The sequence below is a fragment of the Diabrotica undecimpunctata genome, chromosome 2, assembly GCF_040954645.1.
Source record: "Diabrotica undecimpunctata isolate CICGRU chromosome 2, icDiaUnde3, whole genome shotgun sequence".
In the NCBI taxonomy this organism is placed as follows: Eukaryota; Metazoa; Arthropoda; class Insecta; order Coleoptera; family Chrysomelidae; genus Diabrotica; species Diabrotica undecimpunctata.
Genome location: NC_092804.1, coordinates 95293142 through 95312114, shown reverse-complemented (window position 1 = coordinate 95312114; position 18973 = coordinate 95293142). Strand labels below are relative to the sequence as shown.

Genomic DNA, 18973 nt, shown 5'->3' with positions numbered 1-18973 from the left:
TAGAATATTTTTTAATAACTGAAGATCTTCCTGTAGATAATCTGGATGAGAAAGTTTTAAAACACGTTCTTTTAATCCTGTTATAAGGTTCATTTTCATCTTATTTGGATGGTGAGAGTAATAGCTTATAAATCTATTACTACATATGGGTTTTCTGAACCATTTGGTTTTCAACATATTGTCTGTATTTCTTACAATTCTCATGTCAAGGAATGGTAGAGAATTATCCACCTCTTCCTCAACTGTGAATTGTATATGCTGATTATGACTGTTGAAAATGTTGACTGTTTCATGAATTTTGTGTTTAGGAAGTGCCAAAACTAAATCATCTACATATCTCTTAATAAAAGGAATGAAAAAAGTGCAATTACTGATACAATCACTGATAACATCATCCATGACATAGCTACTTAGAATGGGTGAAAGACTAGATCCCATAGGACTACCAAAAATTTGTTTATAAAATACACCATTAAATATAAAAATATTAGAATCAAAAACAAAGTTGATAAGTGTTTTGAAATGTAATAAGTCAATATTAGTGTGTTGTGAAATCTCATTCCAATGTTTTTCAACACTACTTATGATTAAATCTAAAGGCAAATTAGTAAAAAGAGATGTTACATCAAAACTAACTAAAACATAATTTTGTGGTAATTGGAAATTATTAATGAAAGAACTAAAATCAAATGAATCTTTAATGTAAAAATTGTTGTTTAAATTATAAGCATTAGTTAAGATGTCAGTGAGGAGCTGTGCTATTGGTCCATTAGGAGGGCATAAAGATGAAACAATTGGTCTCATAGATAAAGTTGGTTTATGTATTTTTGGCAGAGCATAGAACCGTGGAGCAATAGAATTATAAATTTTGAGCTCTTTTGCTTTTTTTTTTTTTTTTTTTTTTTATGACTGTTGAAAATGTTGACTGTTTCATGAATTTTGTGTTTAGGAAGTGCCAAAACTAAATCATAATACAATAATACATAAAACAGTCATAATCAGCATATACAATTCACAGTTGAGGAAGAGGTGGATAATTCTCTACCATTCCTTGACATGAGAATTGTAAGAAATACAGACAATATGTTGAAAACCAAATGGTTCAGAAAACCCATATGTAGTAATAGATTTATAAGCTATTACTCTCACCATCCAAATAAGATGAAAATGAACCTTATAACAGGATTAAAAGAACGTGTTTTAAAACTTTCTCATCCAGATTATCTACAGGAAGATCTTCAGTTATTAAAAAATATTCTAATTGAAAACTCTTATCCTCCAGATATGCTACATAGGATGCTTTTTTCTAATATTGGTAATATAAATAATTTAACACCATTTTTTGCTCAATCTCAAAACATTGTATCTAACAATCAGAACATCTATTATCATTCACTACCTTTTATACCATCATTAACACCTAAATTAATACAAACACTAAAGGTTATTGACAATATAAAAATAGCAACAAAGAACATCAAAACTATTTCATCTTTATATTCTAAAACTAAATATCCTATAGACAAATTTGAAAAAACGAATTTAGTATACAGCATTAGTTGTACTCAGTGTGAGGCTGAATATGTTGGTGAGACCGGAAGAAATCTTTCAAATCGCATTATTTCTCACAAAAGTGATTGCAGAATTAAAAAACCATCTTGTGCTTTGGCAGAACATGTAATCGATAAAGACCATATTATGGATTTTGATAACATTAAAATTTTATGTAGTGAAAGTAATAAATTTAAAAGGACTTTTTTGGAAATGGTTTGTATTAGCAAAAATGATAAGAGTTTAAACAAAAGATCTGAGATTCAAAATTTAAGTAAAATATATAATTATATTCTTTCTTTATAATTTATATATAAAAATTGTAAAATGTCATATTCAATTCTCCATATATCTATCACATTCTTTCAGACATCTGTCAAGGGTGAATAAATCTTCTTCTTTTTGTTACTAAACAAAAAAGAATGTTTAAACGAAGTTTTACTTTTGACAATATAATTGTCAAAAATAAAAAATTTTATGTTGGCATTTATGACATTGAGGCTATTTGTAATTGGTTGCTATTTGAACTTATTTATAAATTCAATTATTTTTATATTAAAAAAAATGTTTTCAAAATTATAGAAATTTTCGGAGAAACATTTTTTAGATCAAAACATTTTTATATAAAATATTTTGAACATGTAAGCAGTGATTTTTTACTTACCAAACTAATTTTTATTTGGTAAGTTAACAAAAATTGTTTTTTCTTTTTAGTTCAACCTTGTAAGTATTTTGTCTTTTTTAGCTCTTGATAATAATTGTAAACACAATTGAAAGCTCGAGATTAAAAAAATAGTTAACCAATAGCCCTATTATTGACTCCAACCCATCCAAAACAGTTATATATTTGTTCCAAACGAGTCACAAGTACTTCTTTTTTCTTATTCTTGTAGAAAAATATGGGTTTTTTCGATGACATCCGAAACGATTATGGGCAATCTACAGTCAGAATTCTGAAGGATTGGACTAGAATTACCATCAAACTTGCTGCTTTACAAAATCAGAAGACTTTTTTGTTGAAGTGTAGATCTAATGGATGTTTCCCTGGACATGTTACAAATGGCCTAGTTAATGTAAATTCCCTTTTACATCATCGGACTGGGAATATTCACCATGATGCTTGGAAATTATGTGACAGGTTTGGAAGAAATATTATTAATTTAGAAATTAAAATCGCTTTTGCTGATATAAACTTTTTTGAAAGAAAATTACATGAGTTACGTACCAAGGCCTACAATATCTTAAATTTCCACACATTTAATGAATTTAATCGTAGACAAAGAATTAAATACAACACAGAATTTCATAAAATCAAAAAAAATACAAATTAATAAGTTCAATAAATTAAAAATAGAAGCTTTTGATAAGATAAAATTTCAAGAAAAATGGTTTAAAAATCTAACATCTATTCATTTTCCTTTTGAAATTAAAAAATTTTTAGCATTAGGACCTAAATTTTCTTTATGTCCTTCCAAATCAGATATTAGAGTTCCTAATTTACTTTCTGATATTGAATCAATAATCAGACCACTTAATGATAGTCAAAAGGATGTTGTTAGATCTAAATGTACAAACGTTATTACAAACTTTTTGCATAAAGAAGTCAAAGATCATTTTTTAAATAAATACTATATGCAAACTAAACTTTTTCTTAAAAACCATCCTGAAATTTATATTGTTAAAAGCGATAAAGGTAACGTAACTGTTGTAATGTACAAAGAGGATTATCTACAAAAAACTGGAGAACTCTTAAATGATACTAAGTATTACACTACACTTAGAAGGAGTCCTGTTTGTACTTTGCAACAAAAAGCAAATTGTCTAGTATCTAAATTAAACATAAAGAAATTTATTGATAATAAAAAAGCAAAAGAGCTCAAAATTTATAATTCTATTGCTCCACGGTTCTATGCTCTGCCAAAAATACATAAACCAACTTTATCTATGAGACCAATTGTTTCATCTTTATGCCCTCCTAATGGACCAATAGCACAGCTCCTCACTGACATCTTAACTAATGCTTATAATTTAAACAACAATTTTTACATTAAAGATTCATTTGATTTTAGTTCTTTCATTAATAATTTCCAATTACCACAAAATTATGTTTTAGTTAGTTTTGATGTAACATCTCTTTTTACTAATTTGCCTTTAGATTTAATCATAAGTAGTGTTGAAAAACATTGGAATGAGATTTCACAACACACTAATATTGACTTATTACATTTCAAAACACTTATCAACTTTGTTTTTGATTCTAATATTTTTATATTTAATGGTGTATTTTATAAACAAATTTTTGGTAGTCCTATGGGATCTAGTCTTTCACCCATTCTAAGTAGCTATGTCATGGATGATGTTATCAGTGATTGTATCAGTAATTGCACTTTTTTCATTCCTTTTATTAAGAGATATGTAGATGATTTAGTTTTGGCACTTCCTAAACACAAAATTCATGAAACAGTCAACATTTTCAACAGTCATAATCAGCATATACAATTCACAGTTGAGGAAGAGGTGGATAATTCTCTACCATTCCTTGACATGAGAATTGTAAGAAATACAGACAATATGTTGAAAACCAAATGGTTCAGAAAACCCATATGTAGTAATAGATTTATAAGCTATTACTCTCACCATCCAAATAAGATGAAAATGAACCTTATAACAGGATTAAAAGAACGTGTTTTAAAACTTTCTCATCCAGATTATCTACAGGAAGATCTTCAGTTATTAAAAAATATTCTAATTGAAAACTCTTATCCTCCAGATATGCTACATAGGATGCTTTTTTCTAATATTGGTAATATAAATAATTTAACACCATTTTTTGCTCAATCTCAAAACATTGTATCTAACAATCAGAACATCTATTATCATTCACTACCTTTTATACCATCATTAACACCTAAATTAATACAAACACTAAAGGTTATTGACAATATAAAAATAGCAACAAAGAACATCAAAACTATTTCATCTTTATATTCTAAAACTAAATATCCTATAGACAAATTTGAAAAAACGAATTTAGTATACAGCATTAGTTGTACTCAGTGTGAGGCTGAATATGTTGGTGAGACCGGAAGAAATCTTTCAAATCGCATTATTTCTCACAAAAGTGATTGCAGAATTAAAAAACCATCTTGTGCTTTGGCAGAACATGTAATCGATAAAGACCATATTATGGATTTTGATAACATTAAAATTTTATGTAGTGAAAGTAATAAATTTAAAAGGACTTTTTTGGAAATGGTTTGTATTAGCAAAAATGATAAGAGTTTAAACAAAAGATCTGAGATTCAAAATTTAAGTAAAATATATAATTATATTCTTTCTTTATAATTTATATATAAAAATTGTAAAATGTCATATTCAATTCTCCATATATCTATCACATTCTTTCAGACATCTGTCAAGGGTGAATAAATCTTCTTCTTTTTGTTACTAAACAAAAAAGAATGTTTAAACGAAGTTTTACTTTTGACAATATAATTGTCAAAAATAAAAAATTTTATGTTGGCATTTATGACATTGAGGCTATTTGTAATTGGTTGCTATTTGAACTTATTTATAAATTCAATTATTTTTATATTAAAAAAAATGTTTTCAAAATTATAGAAATTTTCGGAGAAACATTTTTTAGATCAAAACATTTTTATATAAAATATTTTGAACATGTAAGCAGTGATTTTTTACTTACCAAACTAATTTTTATTTGGTAAGTTAACAAAAATTGTTTTTTCTTTTTAGTTCAACCTTGTAAGTATTTTGTCTTTTTTAGCTCTTGATAATAATTGTAAACACAATTGAAAGCTCGAGATTAAAAAAATAGTTAACCAATAGCCCTATTATTGACTCCAACCCATCCAAAACAGTTATATATTTGTTCCAAACGAGTCACAAGTACTTCTTTTTTCTTATTCTTATATATATATATATATATATATATATATATATATATATATATATATATATATATATATATATATATATATAAACATAATCTGTTAATTTTATGATTAACCTTTTTGAAATAAATATACAAAATGTTATTAAATTAAAACGTTTTTAAAAAAGAAATCAGTATTACATAAAATTAAAAAGTTTCTTAATCTTAATTAAAAATTTGATCTGTACCTACCTAAATAAAAATGTTGAGCACCGTTACACTTCAACCCAACACAAAGTGAAGTAGAATATATACAGCACTGACCGGCCTCACCACGAACCTTTATGAAAACGAGTACGTGGTTAACGCCCCGCCTATATTCGTTGGTATTTTGAACTTGGTTCTTGTCGACCTTGATTAACTTAACAAGAATTTTGAGGGCAATAACAGTTGAAATCGTTAAGACGTTTATACGGGGTGTTTAATATTTTACTTGTAGTGTAAATGAAATATGTAGATGATTGAGAATATTACTTAATGCAGCATCTAAAACCATAAACTTTGATAAAATTAAAGAAATGGTTCTCGAAAAGGCTGATCCTGTTTCTATCGTTACTAAACAGATACAAAGGACCCAAGATCATTGTGCCATTACAAAAACTCTTGAAAAGATATATAGACCTAACTCTACCAAGAGAAAATTTTCCGAAAATTTCACATCGGTACCTTACGGTTACAAAAAACTCAAAATTTAATATTTGTTTTTTTTTTTAATTTAGAATATTTTATATAGATAATAAGAGTTTTAGTAAATTATAGTATTAACGTATTATTATTTTTTATTTTTCAGATTAAATTAATTTACTTTTCTTATCCTTATGGTATAAGCGCTTATCTGTTTTCTAATATTATTTTCAAAATAGCTCAAATCAAAGTTTTAAATAAGATACCAAAATTTAAAAGATGTCAAAATAATCTGTTATAGATTACTTAAATTATTTATTTTTGGAACCTAAATGTATACTAAAATAATCCAAACTATAATAAAAGATGTTCAACAGATCATAAAAAGATGCTTACTGACCCAATATTTTACATAATTAAAAAAAAAGATGGTCAGCACAAGTCATAAAAAAAGATGTCTGTATGGAACACTCAAATTATTTACATTTTGGATCCCAAAAGGTATACTAAAATAATCGCAAATTTAATAAAAGATGTTCAACAGACCATAAAAAGATGCTTACTGACCCATATTTTGTATAATTTAAAAAAAAGATGGTCATGACAAGCCATAAAAAGATGTCTGTATGGACCACTCAAATTATTTATATTTTGGATCCTAAAATGTATACTAAAATAAGCACAAATCTAATAAAAGATGTTCAACAGACCATAAAAAGATGCTTACTGGCCCATATTTTGTATAATTTAAAAAAAGATGGTCAAATAAGCCACAAAAAGAATCTGTTCTGAACCACTCAAATTTTTTTACTTTTGGAACCTAAAATGTATACTAAATGATCCAAAAACTAATAAACGATGTTCAACAGGTCATAAAAAGATGTTTACTGAACCCTTATTTTTGTAATATTATTTCAATACTGTTTTTTTTTGCTCATTAAATTATGTATCGGATAACAGATAAGCATACCTTCACCTCCATACTAACTGTTTGTCCCATACTAATATTACCCCTTCCCGGTAGTCACTAAATCATGCCTTCTCGTGGCGACTACTGTTAAAAGCAAAATTTAGTTATTTTAGAAATAATTATTGTCTCTGAAAATTTAACATTTTTATGGAAAAGCTTACACAGAGTGAGAAACTAATTATAACAAATGAATTTTGCTTGAACCAAATTGATTAAAAGTCCGAGCCCTTGCACTTTTGCGTACATTTTTTTTGTTATAGGTATACTTCAATAGCTAGGAACCACTACTGAACGTAACAATTAAATTTAACAACCAGAGTACAGTTTATTATAAGACAGAAACACTTAATATTTAAACCTTATCTTTACAGACACTACATATAGCCAAAATAGATTGCTTTTTTTTCAGTATAGCCAAGCCGTAAACAAATATAGAGACGATTTATGTGTCTAATACCCCAGCACACAAAAGCTGGTAGAATGTAAGTTGCCTATAATATTTTTCATATTATATATAATAATAGTCTCCCGTTTTATACCGCTGTCGCGGCTTTGGGAGTATAGCAGGGTAGTCTGCTATATCTAGGGCCTAAGGTATACAAGGAAGGTAACATGGCTAGTGCTACGCTTCAACCGTCTATTATTACCCCTGGTTTTACCCAAGGTACTCATTTTTATTCAGGCTGAGTCGACCTGGGGCCTATAGACATTTTTAAAATGTCTAGATGTTCTTGCCGGCGGTGGGATTCGAACCCCGGACCACCGGCTTGCGAGTCAAGCATCCTACCGCTTGCGCTACGCAGGCCCTCATATTATATAATTATGTAAAATCACATAGATCAGTGGTTCTCAACCTTTTTGAGTAATGTACTCTTTTTTTTTTAGTTTTGGTACTACCTAACTTAAATAAAACAGTATTTTAACAATGCCCCGAGTGTTAATTTTAGAGTCACCTACTAAACTTGTAACGTAAAATATTATTATTTTTTGTGTTATTTTATGTGGTGTTGATTTTAGCTGTTTTTGCGTACCAACGCAAAATAATGATATATACCACCAGTGGTTGAGAACCTCTGGACATAGATGATTTTTCTCTAAGGAATTATATCTTTTTCTAAACATGTAACTGTTGTATAATTTGTAAAATTGTAAAAGTGCAAAATCACATTTAATTGCTATTGTAATGATTTTAGGTTACTTGTCACTATTCAATGGATATCTATCAACCAAAAAAAGTTGAATAATGTATGGCTTGATAGACCGTATACAGACTATGCTGACAACCTATTACATAATATTATAATAAAATTGTATGTTAATTACTTTTTAAATAAAACACATTTTTGTATGTTTTTTTTTTATTTCAAGCCTTTCCAGCTCTACGCCTTAAATTTCTAAAAACAAAGGAGGTTGATCCATTATTGTGTAAATCTGCAGTCAATCGTCACTAATGTTTTTATTCGTAAATCAAATTTTTGGTAGCGAATCGACTGATTTGGTCAGAACTTGTGTGATCTTAAAGTATTTTTGATTAAACAATAGAGATGTTATTTTTACTTATAATTTTTCCCGTTTTTAAGTCTTTGGAATCTATGACCGATGAAATGTATCATATTGATATTTTTAGTTGTAATTCATTTTTTTTTTCTTTTGTTGGAAGGGTCGAAATATTTGGGGCCGTTTATTGGTCTTTAGCAGCTTCTTCTGGTCGAGTCCTGGACCATGTGTTTTCCATATTCTTGAGTTATCCGGTTTCTTCCTCTCTCTTTTCTTTAATATCCTCGATCCATTTTCGTGGTCTTCCTATTGTTTATGTGGTATTTCCCCACTTACCACATGTCATTTAGATTTTGCGATAGCTTTAATCTGTTTTGTTCTTATATCTTCGATTCTCAAATGATCTCTTAAGCTTACATTTTATCATGTCTCTCAATAGCTCTTTAAGTCTGACAATTAATTGTCATGGTCTCAGGTCATAACAGGGAGGATACATGTGCCAAAAACCTCGTTTTAAATTAACTGGATCTTTTATAATAAAGCTGAGTTTATCTACTATTATCCCTTTCGTTCTTTTGGTCATTTTGCAATTTGATTTTCTTTTTTTTATTATATTAATTTCCCTATCGTCAAGAGTCTACTTCTTCAGGTAACATTACGTTAATTTTCTCAATATGTTAGTCCTACTATCCCCGATGCTTAAGCATTTTAACGTTTCTTATATCTCCTGTACACAAGTACTAGTAATTAGTACAATGTCATCTGCAAATCGCAAATACTGCGTTAAGTAACTTTTTTGTTCCCATTCCACTTTTTTTTTAAATATCCTTTAAATCACTTGTAAATAACTTGGAACATATCGTGGCTCCTTGTCTGACTCCTCATTAACTTGTAATATTAATTTTTCACTTATTTTAAATTTTGCTTTACTGTAAATGTTTTTAAAAAAACGTTTGCCGTTATCTAATGCATGAACTACCCATTACCCATTGTTCTATAAAATCGCAAGCTTTATTAAAAATGCCGACTTAAGTGGAATTTTTGCATTTTTCCAAGTATGTGTGATGATCGTTTGTATTCTATCCTTGGTGGAGTTCGTCTTTGGTATAAATCTAATTTGTTATAACCTTTGTTAACAATTTCTATGGGTGTGGTCAAAGACTAATTGGCCGGTTCATGTTTATTCGATCTTTCTTTTTGTGTGTTGTGCCACGATTATAATTTGTTAGGCATCTATTAAGGATTTTTATTGATTCTAGAGTTATCCAACTTTTTACCATCTCTGTTCTTATTCCGTCTTGCACGGGCGATTTTTATTGGTAACACGATTAAGTAGTAGAGTAAGAATCGTTCATTGAAAGGTTGATGCGATGGTCGTCGCGCGCGCGCACATGTGTGTGCTGTATTTAAAATGACAATTGTTTAGAATACCAAAGACAAATGAAAGTTCTGAAAACCCTGTGCACAAAAATTATTTCTGGTATTATTCCAATTGCAAGATTGAATGAATGTTATTAAATTCCGAATACTTTTTTTTTTAAATTTAAGTTTTTTTTACCAATAAGTTAAAGTATGAGAGAGAGAAAGTAAGAAGTTTTATTGAAAGGTTGAAACGACATTTATCTGTGCTGCATTTAAAAGGACAATGCTTTAGAATAGCAAAAGTGTATTAGGCAAATGAAGTTTCTGAGTACCCCGTTTTGAATAAATTCCTAAAATTATTGTTAACATTAAAACTGTATGTCTATATTGAGCAGTGTACGAGATATGTGTGCATGAGAGAACTGTGTCAACCAGTGTGCATTAAAGGTCAATGTACGCCTTTGTCAAGCAGCAGACGTTCAATGAATTGTAGGGGTAGTATATATATTAAAATTCATTTAAAGTCAACCAATGGGGTTATCTTATTAAATATCCAACAGCTAGAGACTGATATTTCTCTAAGTTATCCATTTAAAATCCTGTACCATGGTTTACCGTTTTATATCAAATTAATATTGCTGGGTCAATGAGAGTTTTTGTTTATTAGTGCTAATTAATAACTTTCTTTCATAATAGATAATTTTTATTTAAAAAATATAAATGAGTTGTTAATGCACTGATTTATTTCGTGAACCTAACCTGCTAATTTTTTTTTTTCTATCTCTTAGTATAATTCATCTTAGTCACTTAATTTGTCAGCAATAAAAACGAGGAGTACCTATGTTTTAAATTCCTACACAGCTGGTAACCGGATTATATTATTATACTCTTTTAAGCGCATAACATTAATAGCTCGTGGTGTCGCGTGCAGTATGCTGGTCTAGTAAATATTTCATTCGGGTTCAAATCCTACCTCTGGATGACTTTTTCTTTAATTAAAAAAAAATTAATTAATTTTAAAATATTATTCTAAGAATAAAACAATGGTTAACAGAAATTAAAATATTAAACAGTTAAAATATAATTAAAAGAATTGAAATGGTTTTGGTCATGACTAAAAGGTTCGGAACTATGCTAAGTTACCACGTTGGCCGGTAATGCAGATCCAATGCTTACCGACGCTGTGTCTGGTCAATGTCGACGCATGCGCAGTCTGTCTGTCTGGTTTGAGTGCCCCATATTCTACTTCCGGTGTAATTTTTTTGATCCGTATGTTATAAGCTCAGGTGAGATGCCTCCAGGTCCCGGTGCTTTCTTATTTTTGATTGCTTTTATGGCCGTTCTCATTTCCCTATCTGTTATTTCTGTTTCTTGTTGTGGGAATATGCTTCGTCTTCGCCTGTTTTCTTTTCCAATGAATTGTGGTCTTTGTTTTGTTAATAGTTCCTTGTAGTTAGTCCTTCCATTCTTTGTCCTGTATATTTCCCAATTTAATTTTTTCTTTCGAGTTTTGCTTCAATCCTCTCAGTACTTTCCATGACTCCGAAGTTCTTGTACCTCCTATATATGTTTCAATATTTAAGCAGATTCTTTCCCATTCTTCATTCTTTTGCTGTGTTATTTGTTTTTCACTTCTCTATCTTTTTCTCTATATTCTTTATAAACTTCATCGTTGTTTGTAGTCAGCCATTTTCTGTATAGTTGCTTTTTTTCTTCAATTATTCTTTTTGTTGGTTCATTTATTTCATGATAGTGCTGTTTATTTGTTTCGGGCTATCATGTTAAAGCTATCGTACTTTCTATCATATTCTTCTATATTTCCCTGCAGTTGTCTAGAACCCAGTTCTCTTTGGCTTCTCTAATTTTTCTCTTAATTTCACGGTTCACTTCTTTGTATTTTGTCTTGTTGGTTTTATTTCTTCGCCTTTCCTCCATGAGATGCAAAATTTCGTTTGTCATCCATTCTTTTTTCTTAATTTTGCTTGGAGCCAAGGAGCCTTCACCAGCTGTCATAAGGGCCTTTTCTATCTCCATCCATTTATTCTCTACATTGCCTGTGTTCCTATTTTTTGCAGCGATGTTTCTAAGATTGTTGTTTACATGTTCTCTTGTCCTTTCCAGTATAGTTGCGTTTTTCAGTTGCTTAACGTCTATTTTTTGTTTAACTGCACTTTTCTGTAGTTTCTTGAATCTTATATTTACTACAGCCACCACCGGATTGTGATCCGATTCTATATCAGTGCCTGGATAGGTTTTTGTAGACGTGATGGAGTTTTTAAACCGGCTTCTGATTAGTATATAATCGATTTGATTCCTGACGATGTTGTCTGCATTATCCCTTGGTGATGTCCACGTGTACAATCTACGGTTTGGTAATCTGAACATTGTGTTCATTACTACAAATTATTTTTCTTAGCAAAATTGTATGAGACGTTCACCTCGGTCATTTCGTTGTCCAAGTCCAAATTCACCAGTGCATCCATCAGTTTTCACCTTACCAACTTTAGCGTTGAAGTCGCCCATGATTACGGTGACCTCTTCTTTTTTGGTCGACTCCAGAATGTATTCAAGTTGTTTGTAGAATTATTCTATTTCCTCATCCTCTTTCTCTGCTGTCGGTGCATAGACTTGAATAATGCTAATTTTTCCTTTGTTCGATTTTTCCTTTGTTCGACTTTAGTTGGATTGTTATGATTCGTTCTGAATATAGAGTAAAACTTAGTACCGATTTGTTGACTTCCCTTTTGAAACCTATTCAAATTGCAAACGCAAAAGCGCCAATTGAAACCTAACCAAATTTCAAACGCAAAAGCGCCAATTGAAACCTAAATAAAATTTAGGGGTGGTATATGGAGAAGGAGATGATCAATTAGAGAAGAACTAGCAAAGAAGTTATAATAAAAAGAATGGCTTAGCTCAAAAGAACACAGAGACACAAAACCTCAAGCACGAATTTGGGCTAGCCTCATTACACTAGAATTTGGCTTTGAGATAAGTGGAAAAGAGATCTTTTTATCCAAAAGAATACAATATAATAATGCACCGGAAAATCTGGAACTATAAAAGGGGTAAGATAAGAGAATATACGGAGATGCCTAGGAAAATACTGATATGGGCGCCAGCTAATTTCTGAAGGAAATTAACGAAAAAAAACTAAATGAAGTTATGAACAACAAGGAATAAAGTACTATTGATTTAATACCCTGCAGTAATGTTTAAAAACCGAAAAGACACTATTGACCTTGTTCTGCTATATTATAACTGTAAGCAGGAACTGAAATAAAAGCAAAACTACTTGTAACAAATATATTTATAATATTAACAACTAACAAAACTGATGGTGGAACAAAAGTATGGTCAACAGACTCGGAAATATATATATATATATATATATATATATATATATATATATATATATATATATATATATATATATATATATATATATATAATTTTTAAAAACCCTGATACATAAATTTCTTCCCTTCCCTTTTAAAAACCGCTATACAAAAATCATGAACCCCTTCCCTATCAATGAATCTAGTTTAATTAATTAATAACTATTTACCTAACTTTTTATAGATGTTACAAAAACTGTAATAAGTACTAACCTTGGTATATGCATATACAAAGTTGTAAATTACAAGAAAAAACCTTAACCCTGAGAAACTAGTTGTTAATGTCTGTCACAACACTACAGCGGTCCTGGATAAGTCCCCTTAAGACTCTGACGATCCTTGAGGCTCCGAAAAAAACGAATGAAGAAGAACGCTGTGGTTCTGGAGACAATCGGTTCCTGGTTACCAATGGGTTGAAGTAGGTGTTCGGTTAAACTAATTCTAATATTAAACGTTATCCTAATCGGGTGAAATCTACAAAAAATAACATTTAGAGAAACATCAAGGCACCCAAAGATGACTGTCAACACATACTCTTACATCGAATTACCACAATAAACAAACATTTTATTTTATCAGCTGACTGTCATCCTGTCTATTTATTGCGTCTGCGCATTTAAAGAATATCTAGTAAATTAGGCATGAAAGTTTTTATACCGAGTAGGTATACAAAAAAAAACAGAAAAACTAATTAGGTGTCCGATAAATTTATGATCTAGGCTCAAGGCCACATGATACATATGAGAAAACTCGGATTTTACACTTTTAATATTTCAAAAGACAATGAAAATATCAATAAAATGATAGGCCTATAAAACTAAATGATTTAATTGCTCACCTGGGTTTTAAATAATTATTTCAGTAGATTTGGAAGCCGGTTTTTTTTCAATCAAGATTTTTATCATTTGTTCCAATTTCTCCCTTGATGTTCGGGGAAAATATTAAATCCAATCCCAGATTTTCTACCCGGTTTTAAGACGAAAAGTGCCGGTAAAGGCTTGGAGAAATAAACCTCTCAGTGTGAGTTGTTGGCCAAAACTGACCTTAGCTGAGCACCTCTTGACCTGTAGTTGTTACACTTGCGCATCGTTCTCGTCTATTGCCCATAAACGTTTCATAAACGGGATTCTGAGGGGTTTTAGGATTTTAATAATAAATTATATTAATTAATTATATGTTAGCAGTTGTGACTGCTACATCCTCCCTCAACTCCAGAAAAAAAAAGGAAAACTTTCCACTTACCAGAAGTTTCCTTTTTTTTTATTGTCTAGGACAATCTAGCCTTAAAGACAAACCAGACGATGAATATGATGAAGCCGAAACGTTGTGGTGTCAACCACAAGGATTTTGAGCTTATCAGCCACACTGTTTACTCAGGAGATGGGATAAAAGTAATGACACTGACAGACGTACAGTAGACAGACAGCATGTGATCTATTTAATAATGCGTAATTTACCAAAAAAATTAAAATAATTTAATTTATTTAGACAAAGTATTAAGAAGAGTAAAAAAAAAACATATAACCCAATCACTTAGGTAATTTCTAAATATAATTCAATAACCTTATAGCAATATCAATCTCAATACCAATATATTCAATATAATTCAATTCAACCTTATATAGAGTAAATTAACCTTCAACAATACTTAAATTCTATATTTCCAAGTATTAGTAAAACTATAAATAAACTACGCTACTGAGGTGTGTTAACAACCTCTAAAAGATACGACCAAGAACCATTCACAACACAAACTCAAACAAAGTCCTATCAAGTTTACCCAACGTTGGCACTAGAGCGAACAGATTCTATTAATCACTCAAGAGTTCAATGAGGGCTTAATTTATTAGGACTAGTTGAAACTATATTACTACAAACCTAAACATCTATATGATATGGTTCTGGATATCAGCAATATATTCGAAAATTCAAGGTAAAAGATAATTCAATACATCTACTTGCTTTAGCAGCGGTAGGAAAAACACACAATCGGTAAAGGCACTAGCAAGCCTAGATACTAGCAAGCCCACTATACTCATGGTATAGGGTATGCTAAAAAAAAAAAGTAAGTTAACTGCAATCCCAACTCGTAGTAAAGAATATGCACAAAAGGTAAAAGATAATTGCAAGTCCAGATCTACTCATGGTAGAGGATATGCACAAAACTCACTTCTACCAGCTATACACTTGGTAGAAGGAAAGATAAAAGAGATCCTAACTGTAATACCCAAACTGTACTATTGACGTGGTCCAATTCTTTACTCACGACAAGAACAGTAAAGGACAGATTTTTAGGACTCCATAATCAAGATAAAGATAAGATATATATTCATAAGATATAGATAAGAAATAAACTTATCAAGGTAAAGGTAAAGATAACTAACTTAAGGTAAAGGTGTGAGATAAACCAATTAAGGTAAAGGTACGAGATAAACTCAATTAAGGTAAAGATAAAGGTACACTCAAAGTAAAGATAAACTCACATCTACCAATCCGTACGAATGGTAGGTAGACAGGTACAAACTCAAGATACTAAGACATGTTAAACTCAAATTCTTGAGAAGATAACAACATAGGAGATAACAAACCAAGTTAAACAGACTTACTTACTGCTGAATATCAGAACGATTCAATTCTAAATGACACATTCTAATTTCAACCTAAGAGACATTCAAGAAACAACTAATATGTATTGATATATTTCTGAGCCAAGTGAGGGCACACATCCAGGGTGATCAATCCTGAACCCACGCTAAAACACCGACACAGTAAGTGAATATGAATGCATAAGCTTTATGGTCATGGTCCACAAAACCATACAACACTATTAAAGAAAATATTTGGATTGTTTTCCGCATTATCCCTGTAAATATATATTCAACTCAGAACTCAAGATGGGGAAATTCCCATATATCCATCCTGTACTCCTATGATATGCAGTTGGACTTTTAACAGAAAACAAACAACAAAATTAACAAGTCCATAAACTAAGATAATAACCAACATTAAGATAAGATAAAAAAAAATAGAAGGCAAAATAGCACAACATCTTATTGTTTTGCCAGGTAAACAAAATAGATAAACCGATCTTAAACAACCAAACTGGGACAGCATTGATAAGGGACCAGTTAATCTTCATTTGAAGATGAAGAATCCAAATTATCTGACAAGTTATGTGGACCTACTGTCTTGTCCTCCAGTAAGTCTTTGACATGAAACCTTCCTAGTTTCCTGCCAGTGGAAGTTTCCTTCAACTCATAAATTAAAGGAGAAATGACCTTAATAACTGTGCAAGGTATGTACTTCTGACATAACTTGGCCGATTGAAAGTTCACTTTATCAGATTTGACAAAATTTCTTTTCAACACAGAATCTCCAATTCTGAAGGATAACTCTCGCTTTCTCAAGTCATAATGGCATTTATTTCTAGCATAAGATAAATATCAGGAAGATGCTGGATATCTTCTAAACGGTGTAATTTATCTGATATAGTGGGAAAGTTATTGGCATTTTCTGAAATTGTACCAAAATAATCACCAGAAAGAGGAACATGACGACCAAACATCAAATAAGATGGAGGAGATTTGGTTATTTCGTGAGAAGAAGTCCTGATAGCCTGTACTATAGAGTGGATATGAGTATCCCAAGCTCTTTGATCAGGAAAGGAATATGACCTTAAAGCAGTCACGATTGATTTATTAACTCTTTCGGTATGATTGACTTGTGGATGATAGTTCGCATTGTACCAGATCTTTTGGACATTATATTTAGACATGAGGTCGCGAAAAGCCTTAGCTGTGAACTGTGGTCCATTATCGCAAGACACGATCTGTGGAACACCATAAATTAAGAAAACCTCATTCTCAAGATACTTGATAATGGATAAAGTAGTTGCCTTAGACATAGTATGAACCAAAGGAAATTTTGTAAAATAATCAACAACTACCAAGGCATACTGAGAACCTTTATAAGACCTAGGATAAGGACCAATGAGATCTAAAGATATAAGTTGAAATGGAAAATCAATCCGTCGATAACTACCCATTAAACCTGGTTGGGGAAGATTTGTCGGTTTGCATGTAGCACAGATTTTGCATTTAGCGATATAGCTACGTACAGTTTGACGCATCTTCGGCCAGTAATAGAGTTCCGATATACGACGGAAAGTTTTGTAAAAACCAAAATGAGCTGCAGTAGGATGGTCATGAAAAGTGGCCAAAACCTCTGCTCTATTAGGAGTTGGAACGACTATCTTCCAATCCGACATTCCAGTAAGGGCATCCATGGAACTTAAGACATGTTTATACAAAACACCATGTTTAACTTTAAAATCAGGAAATTTACCTGGTACATTCTGTACATCATACAACATTTTTCGATACCAGTCATCTGGTTGCAAGGAAGATAAATCTAACAAATTAATATCGAACGTTCTAGAGAGTGCATCAGCGACTACTACACCTGCAGCTTTACGATGAATAATCTTATAATCATATTGTGCCAATTTTAAAATCCACCTAGCCAAACGAGGAGATGGGTTCTTCATATTCTGTAACCACACCAAACTACTATGATCAGTTATGACCGTGAAAGAACGACCCTCAAGAAAATATCTGAAATGTTCAATACCAGTAATTATAGCTAGCAACTCTTTTTCAGTTGTAGTATAATTTTTCTGGGCTTTATTTAATTTCTTGCTTGTATAAGCTATAGGGTGTTCTTCTCCATCTACCATTTGATAGAGTACACCTCCAAATGCAGTGTTAGAACAATCTGTCATCAGATAAAAAGGCTTAGTAAAATCTGGGGCTACCATAACAGGAGAATTTGTGAGAGCCTCCTTGATTTTAATGAAAGCTTCATTAGCCTCAGGAGTCTACACAATATTTTGTCCCTTTTTCCGATTTTGAAGTAAATCTGTGATAGGAGACAACAAGGTCGAATAAGACTTAACAAACTTCTTATAATAACCAACCATTCCTAACAATCGACGGACCTGAGTGGTATTTTTAGGCACAGGAAAATCCCGAATCGCTGACATCTTATCAGGATCAGTACGAAGACCCTGAGAATCTACAACATATCCTAAAAACTTAATAGAGTCACGACAAAAGCTGCTTTTATCCAAATTAATAGTCAAATTTGCGTCTTTTAAACGCTGAAACAACTGCTGCAATACAGAGATATGAGTTTCGAAGAATGTCATCAAGATAGTATTGACAAAATGGGTCTAAAGCAGGACCTATTACCAAATCCATTAATCGACACATAGTCTGAGGAGCAGACACAAGACCAAAAGGCATTGTAGTGAACTGATACAATCCTTTGCCATTTACTGCAAAGGCAGTAAGCTTTTTACTCTCCTCGCTGAGAGGAATCTGTAAAAACGCCTTCTTTAAGTCGATAGATGAAATAAATTTTGCATTCTGTAATTTACTTAGGATGATATCTATACGAGGTATAGGATAAGCATCTCTGTTCATAGTTATACCGTTAAGTTTACGTCCGTCAAAACAGACACGAAAAGTCCCATCTTTCTTTTTTGTCAGCCACAGAGGGCTACAAAAAGAAGAAGTACTGGGCTCAATAATACCTAACTTAAGCATTTCATCTACCTTC

General features: G+C 31.0%; 1 protein-coding gene across 2 annotated transcripts in view; it reads left to right on the top strand.

Moving 5' to 3' along the window:
- Positions 1 to 18973, top strand: part of Blos3 (Biogenesis of lysosome-related organelles complex 1, subunit 3) — a 385546-nt gene that overhangs the window by 294107 nt on the left and 72466 nt on the right. Inside the window, exon 4 of one of the 2 annotated variants that reach the window (XM_072523226.1) lies at positions 8291 to 8428. The exons of the other annotated variant lie outside the window; for it this stretch is intronic. Coding sequence (XP_072379327.1) covers positions 8291 to 8337 — 47 coding nt within the window. The 3' untranslated portion in view covers positions 8338 to 8428. Of the gene's footprint in view, positions 1 to 8290; positions 8429 to 18973 lie in introns of those variants that run through there. 2 annotated transcript variants of the gene reach the window in all.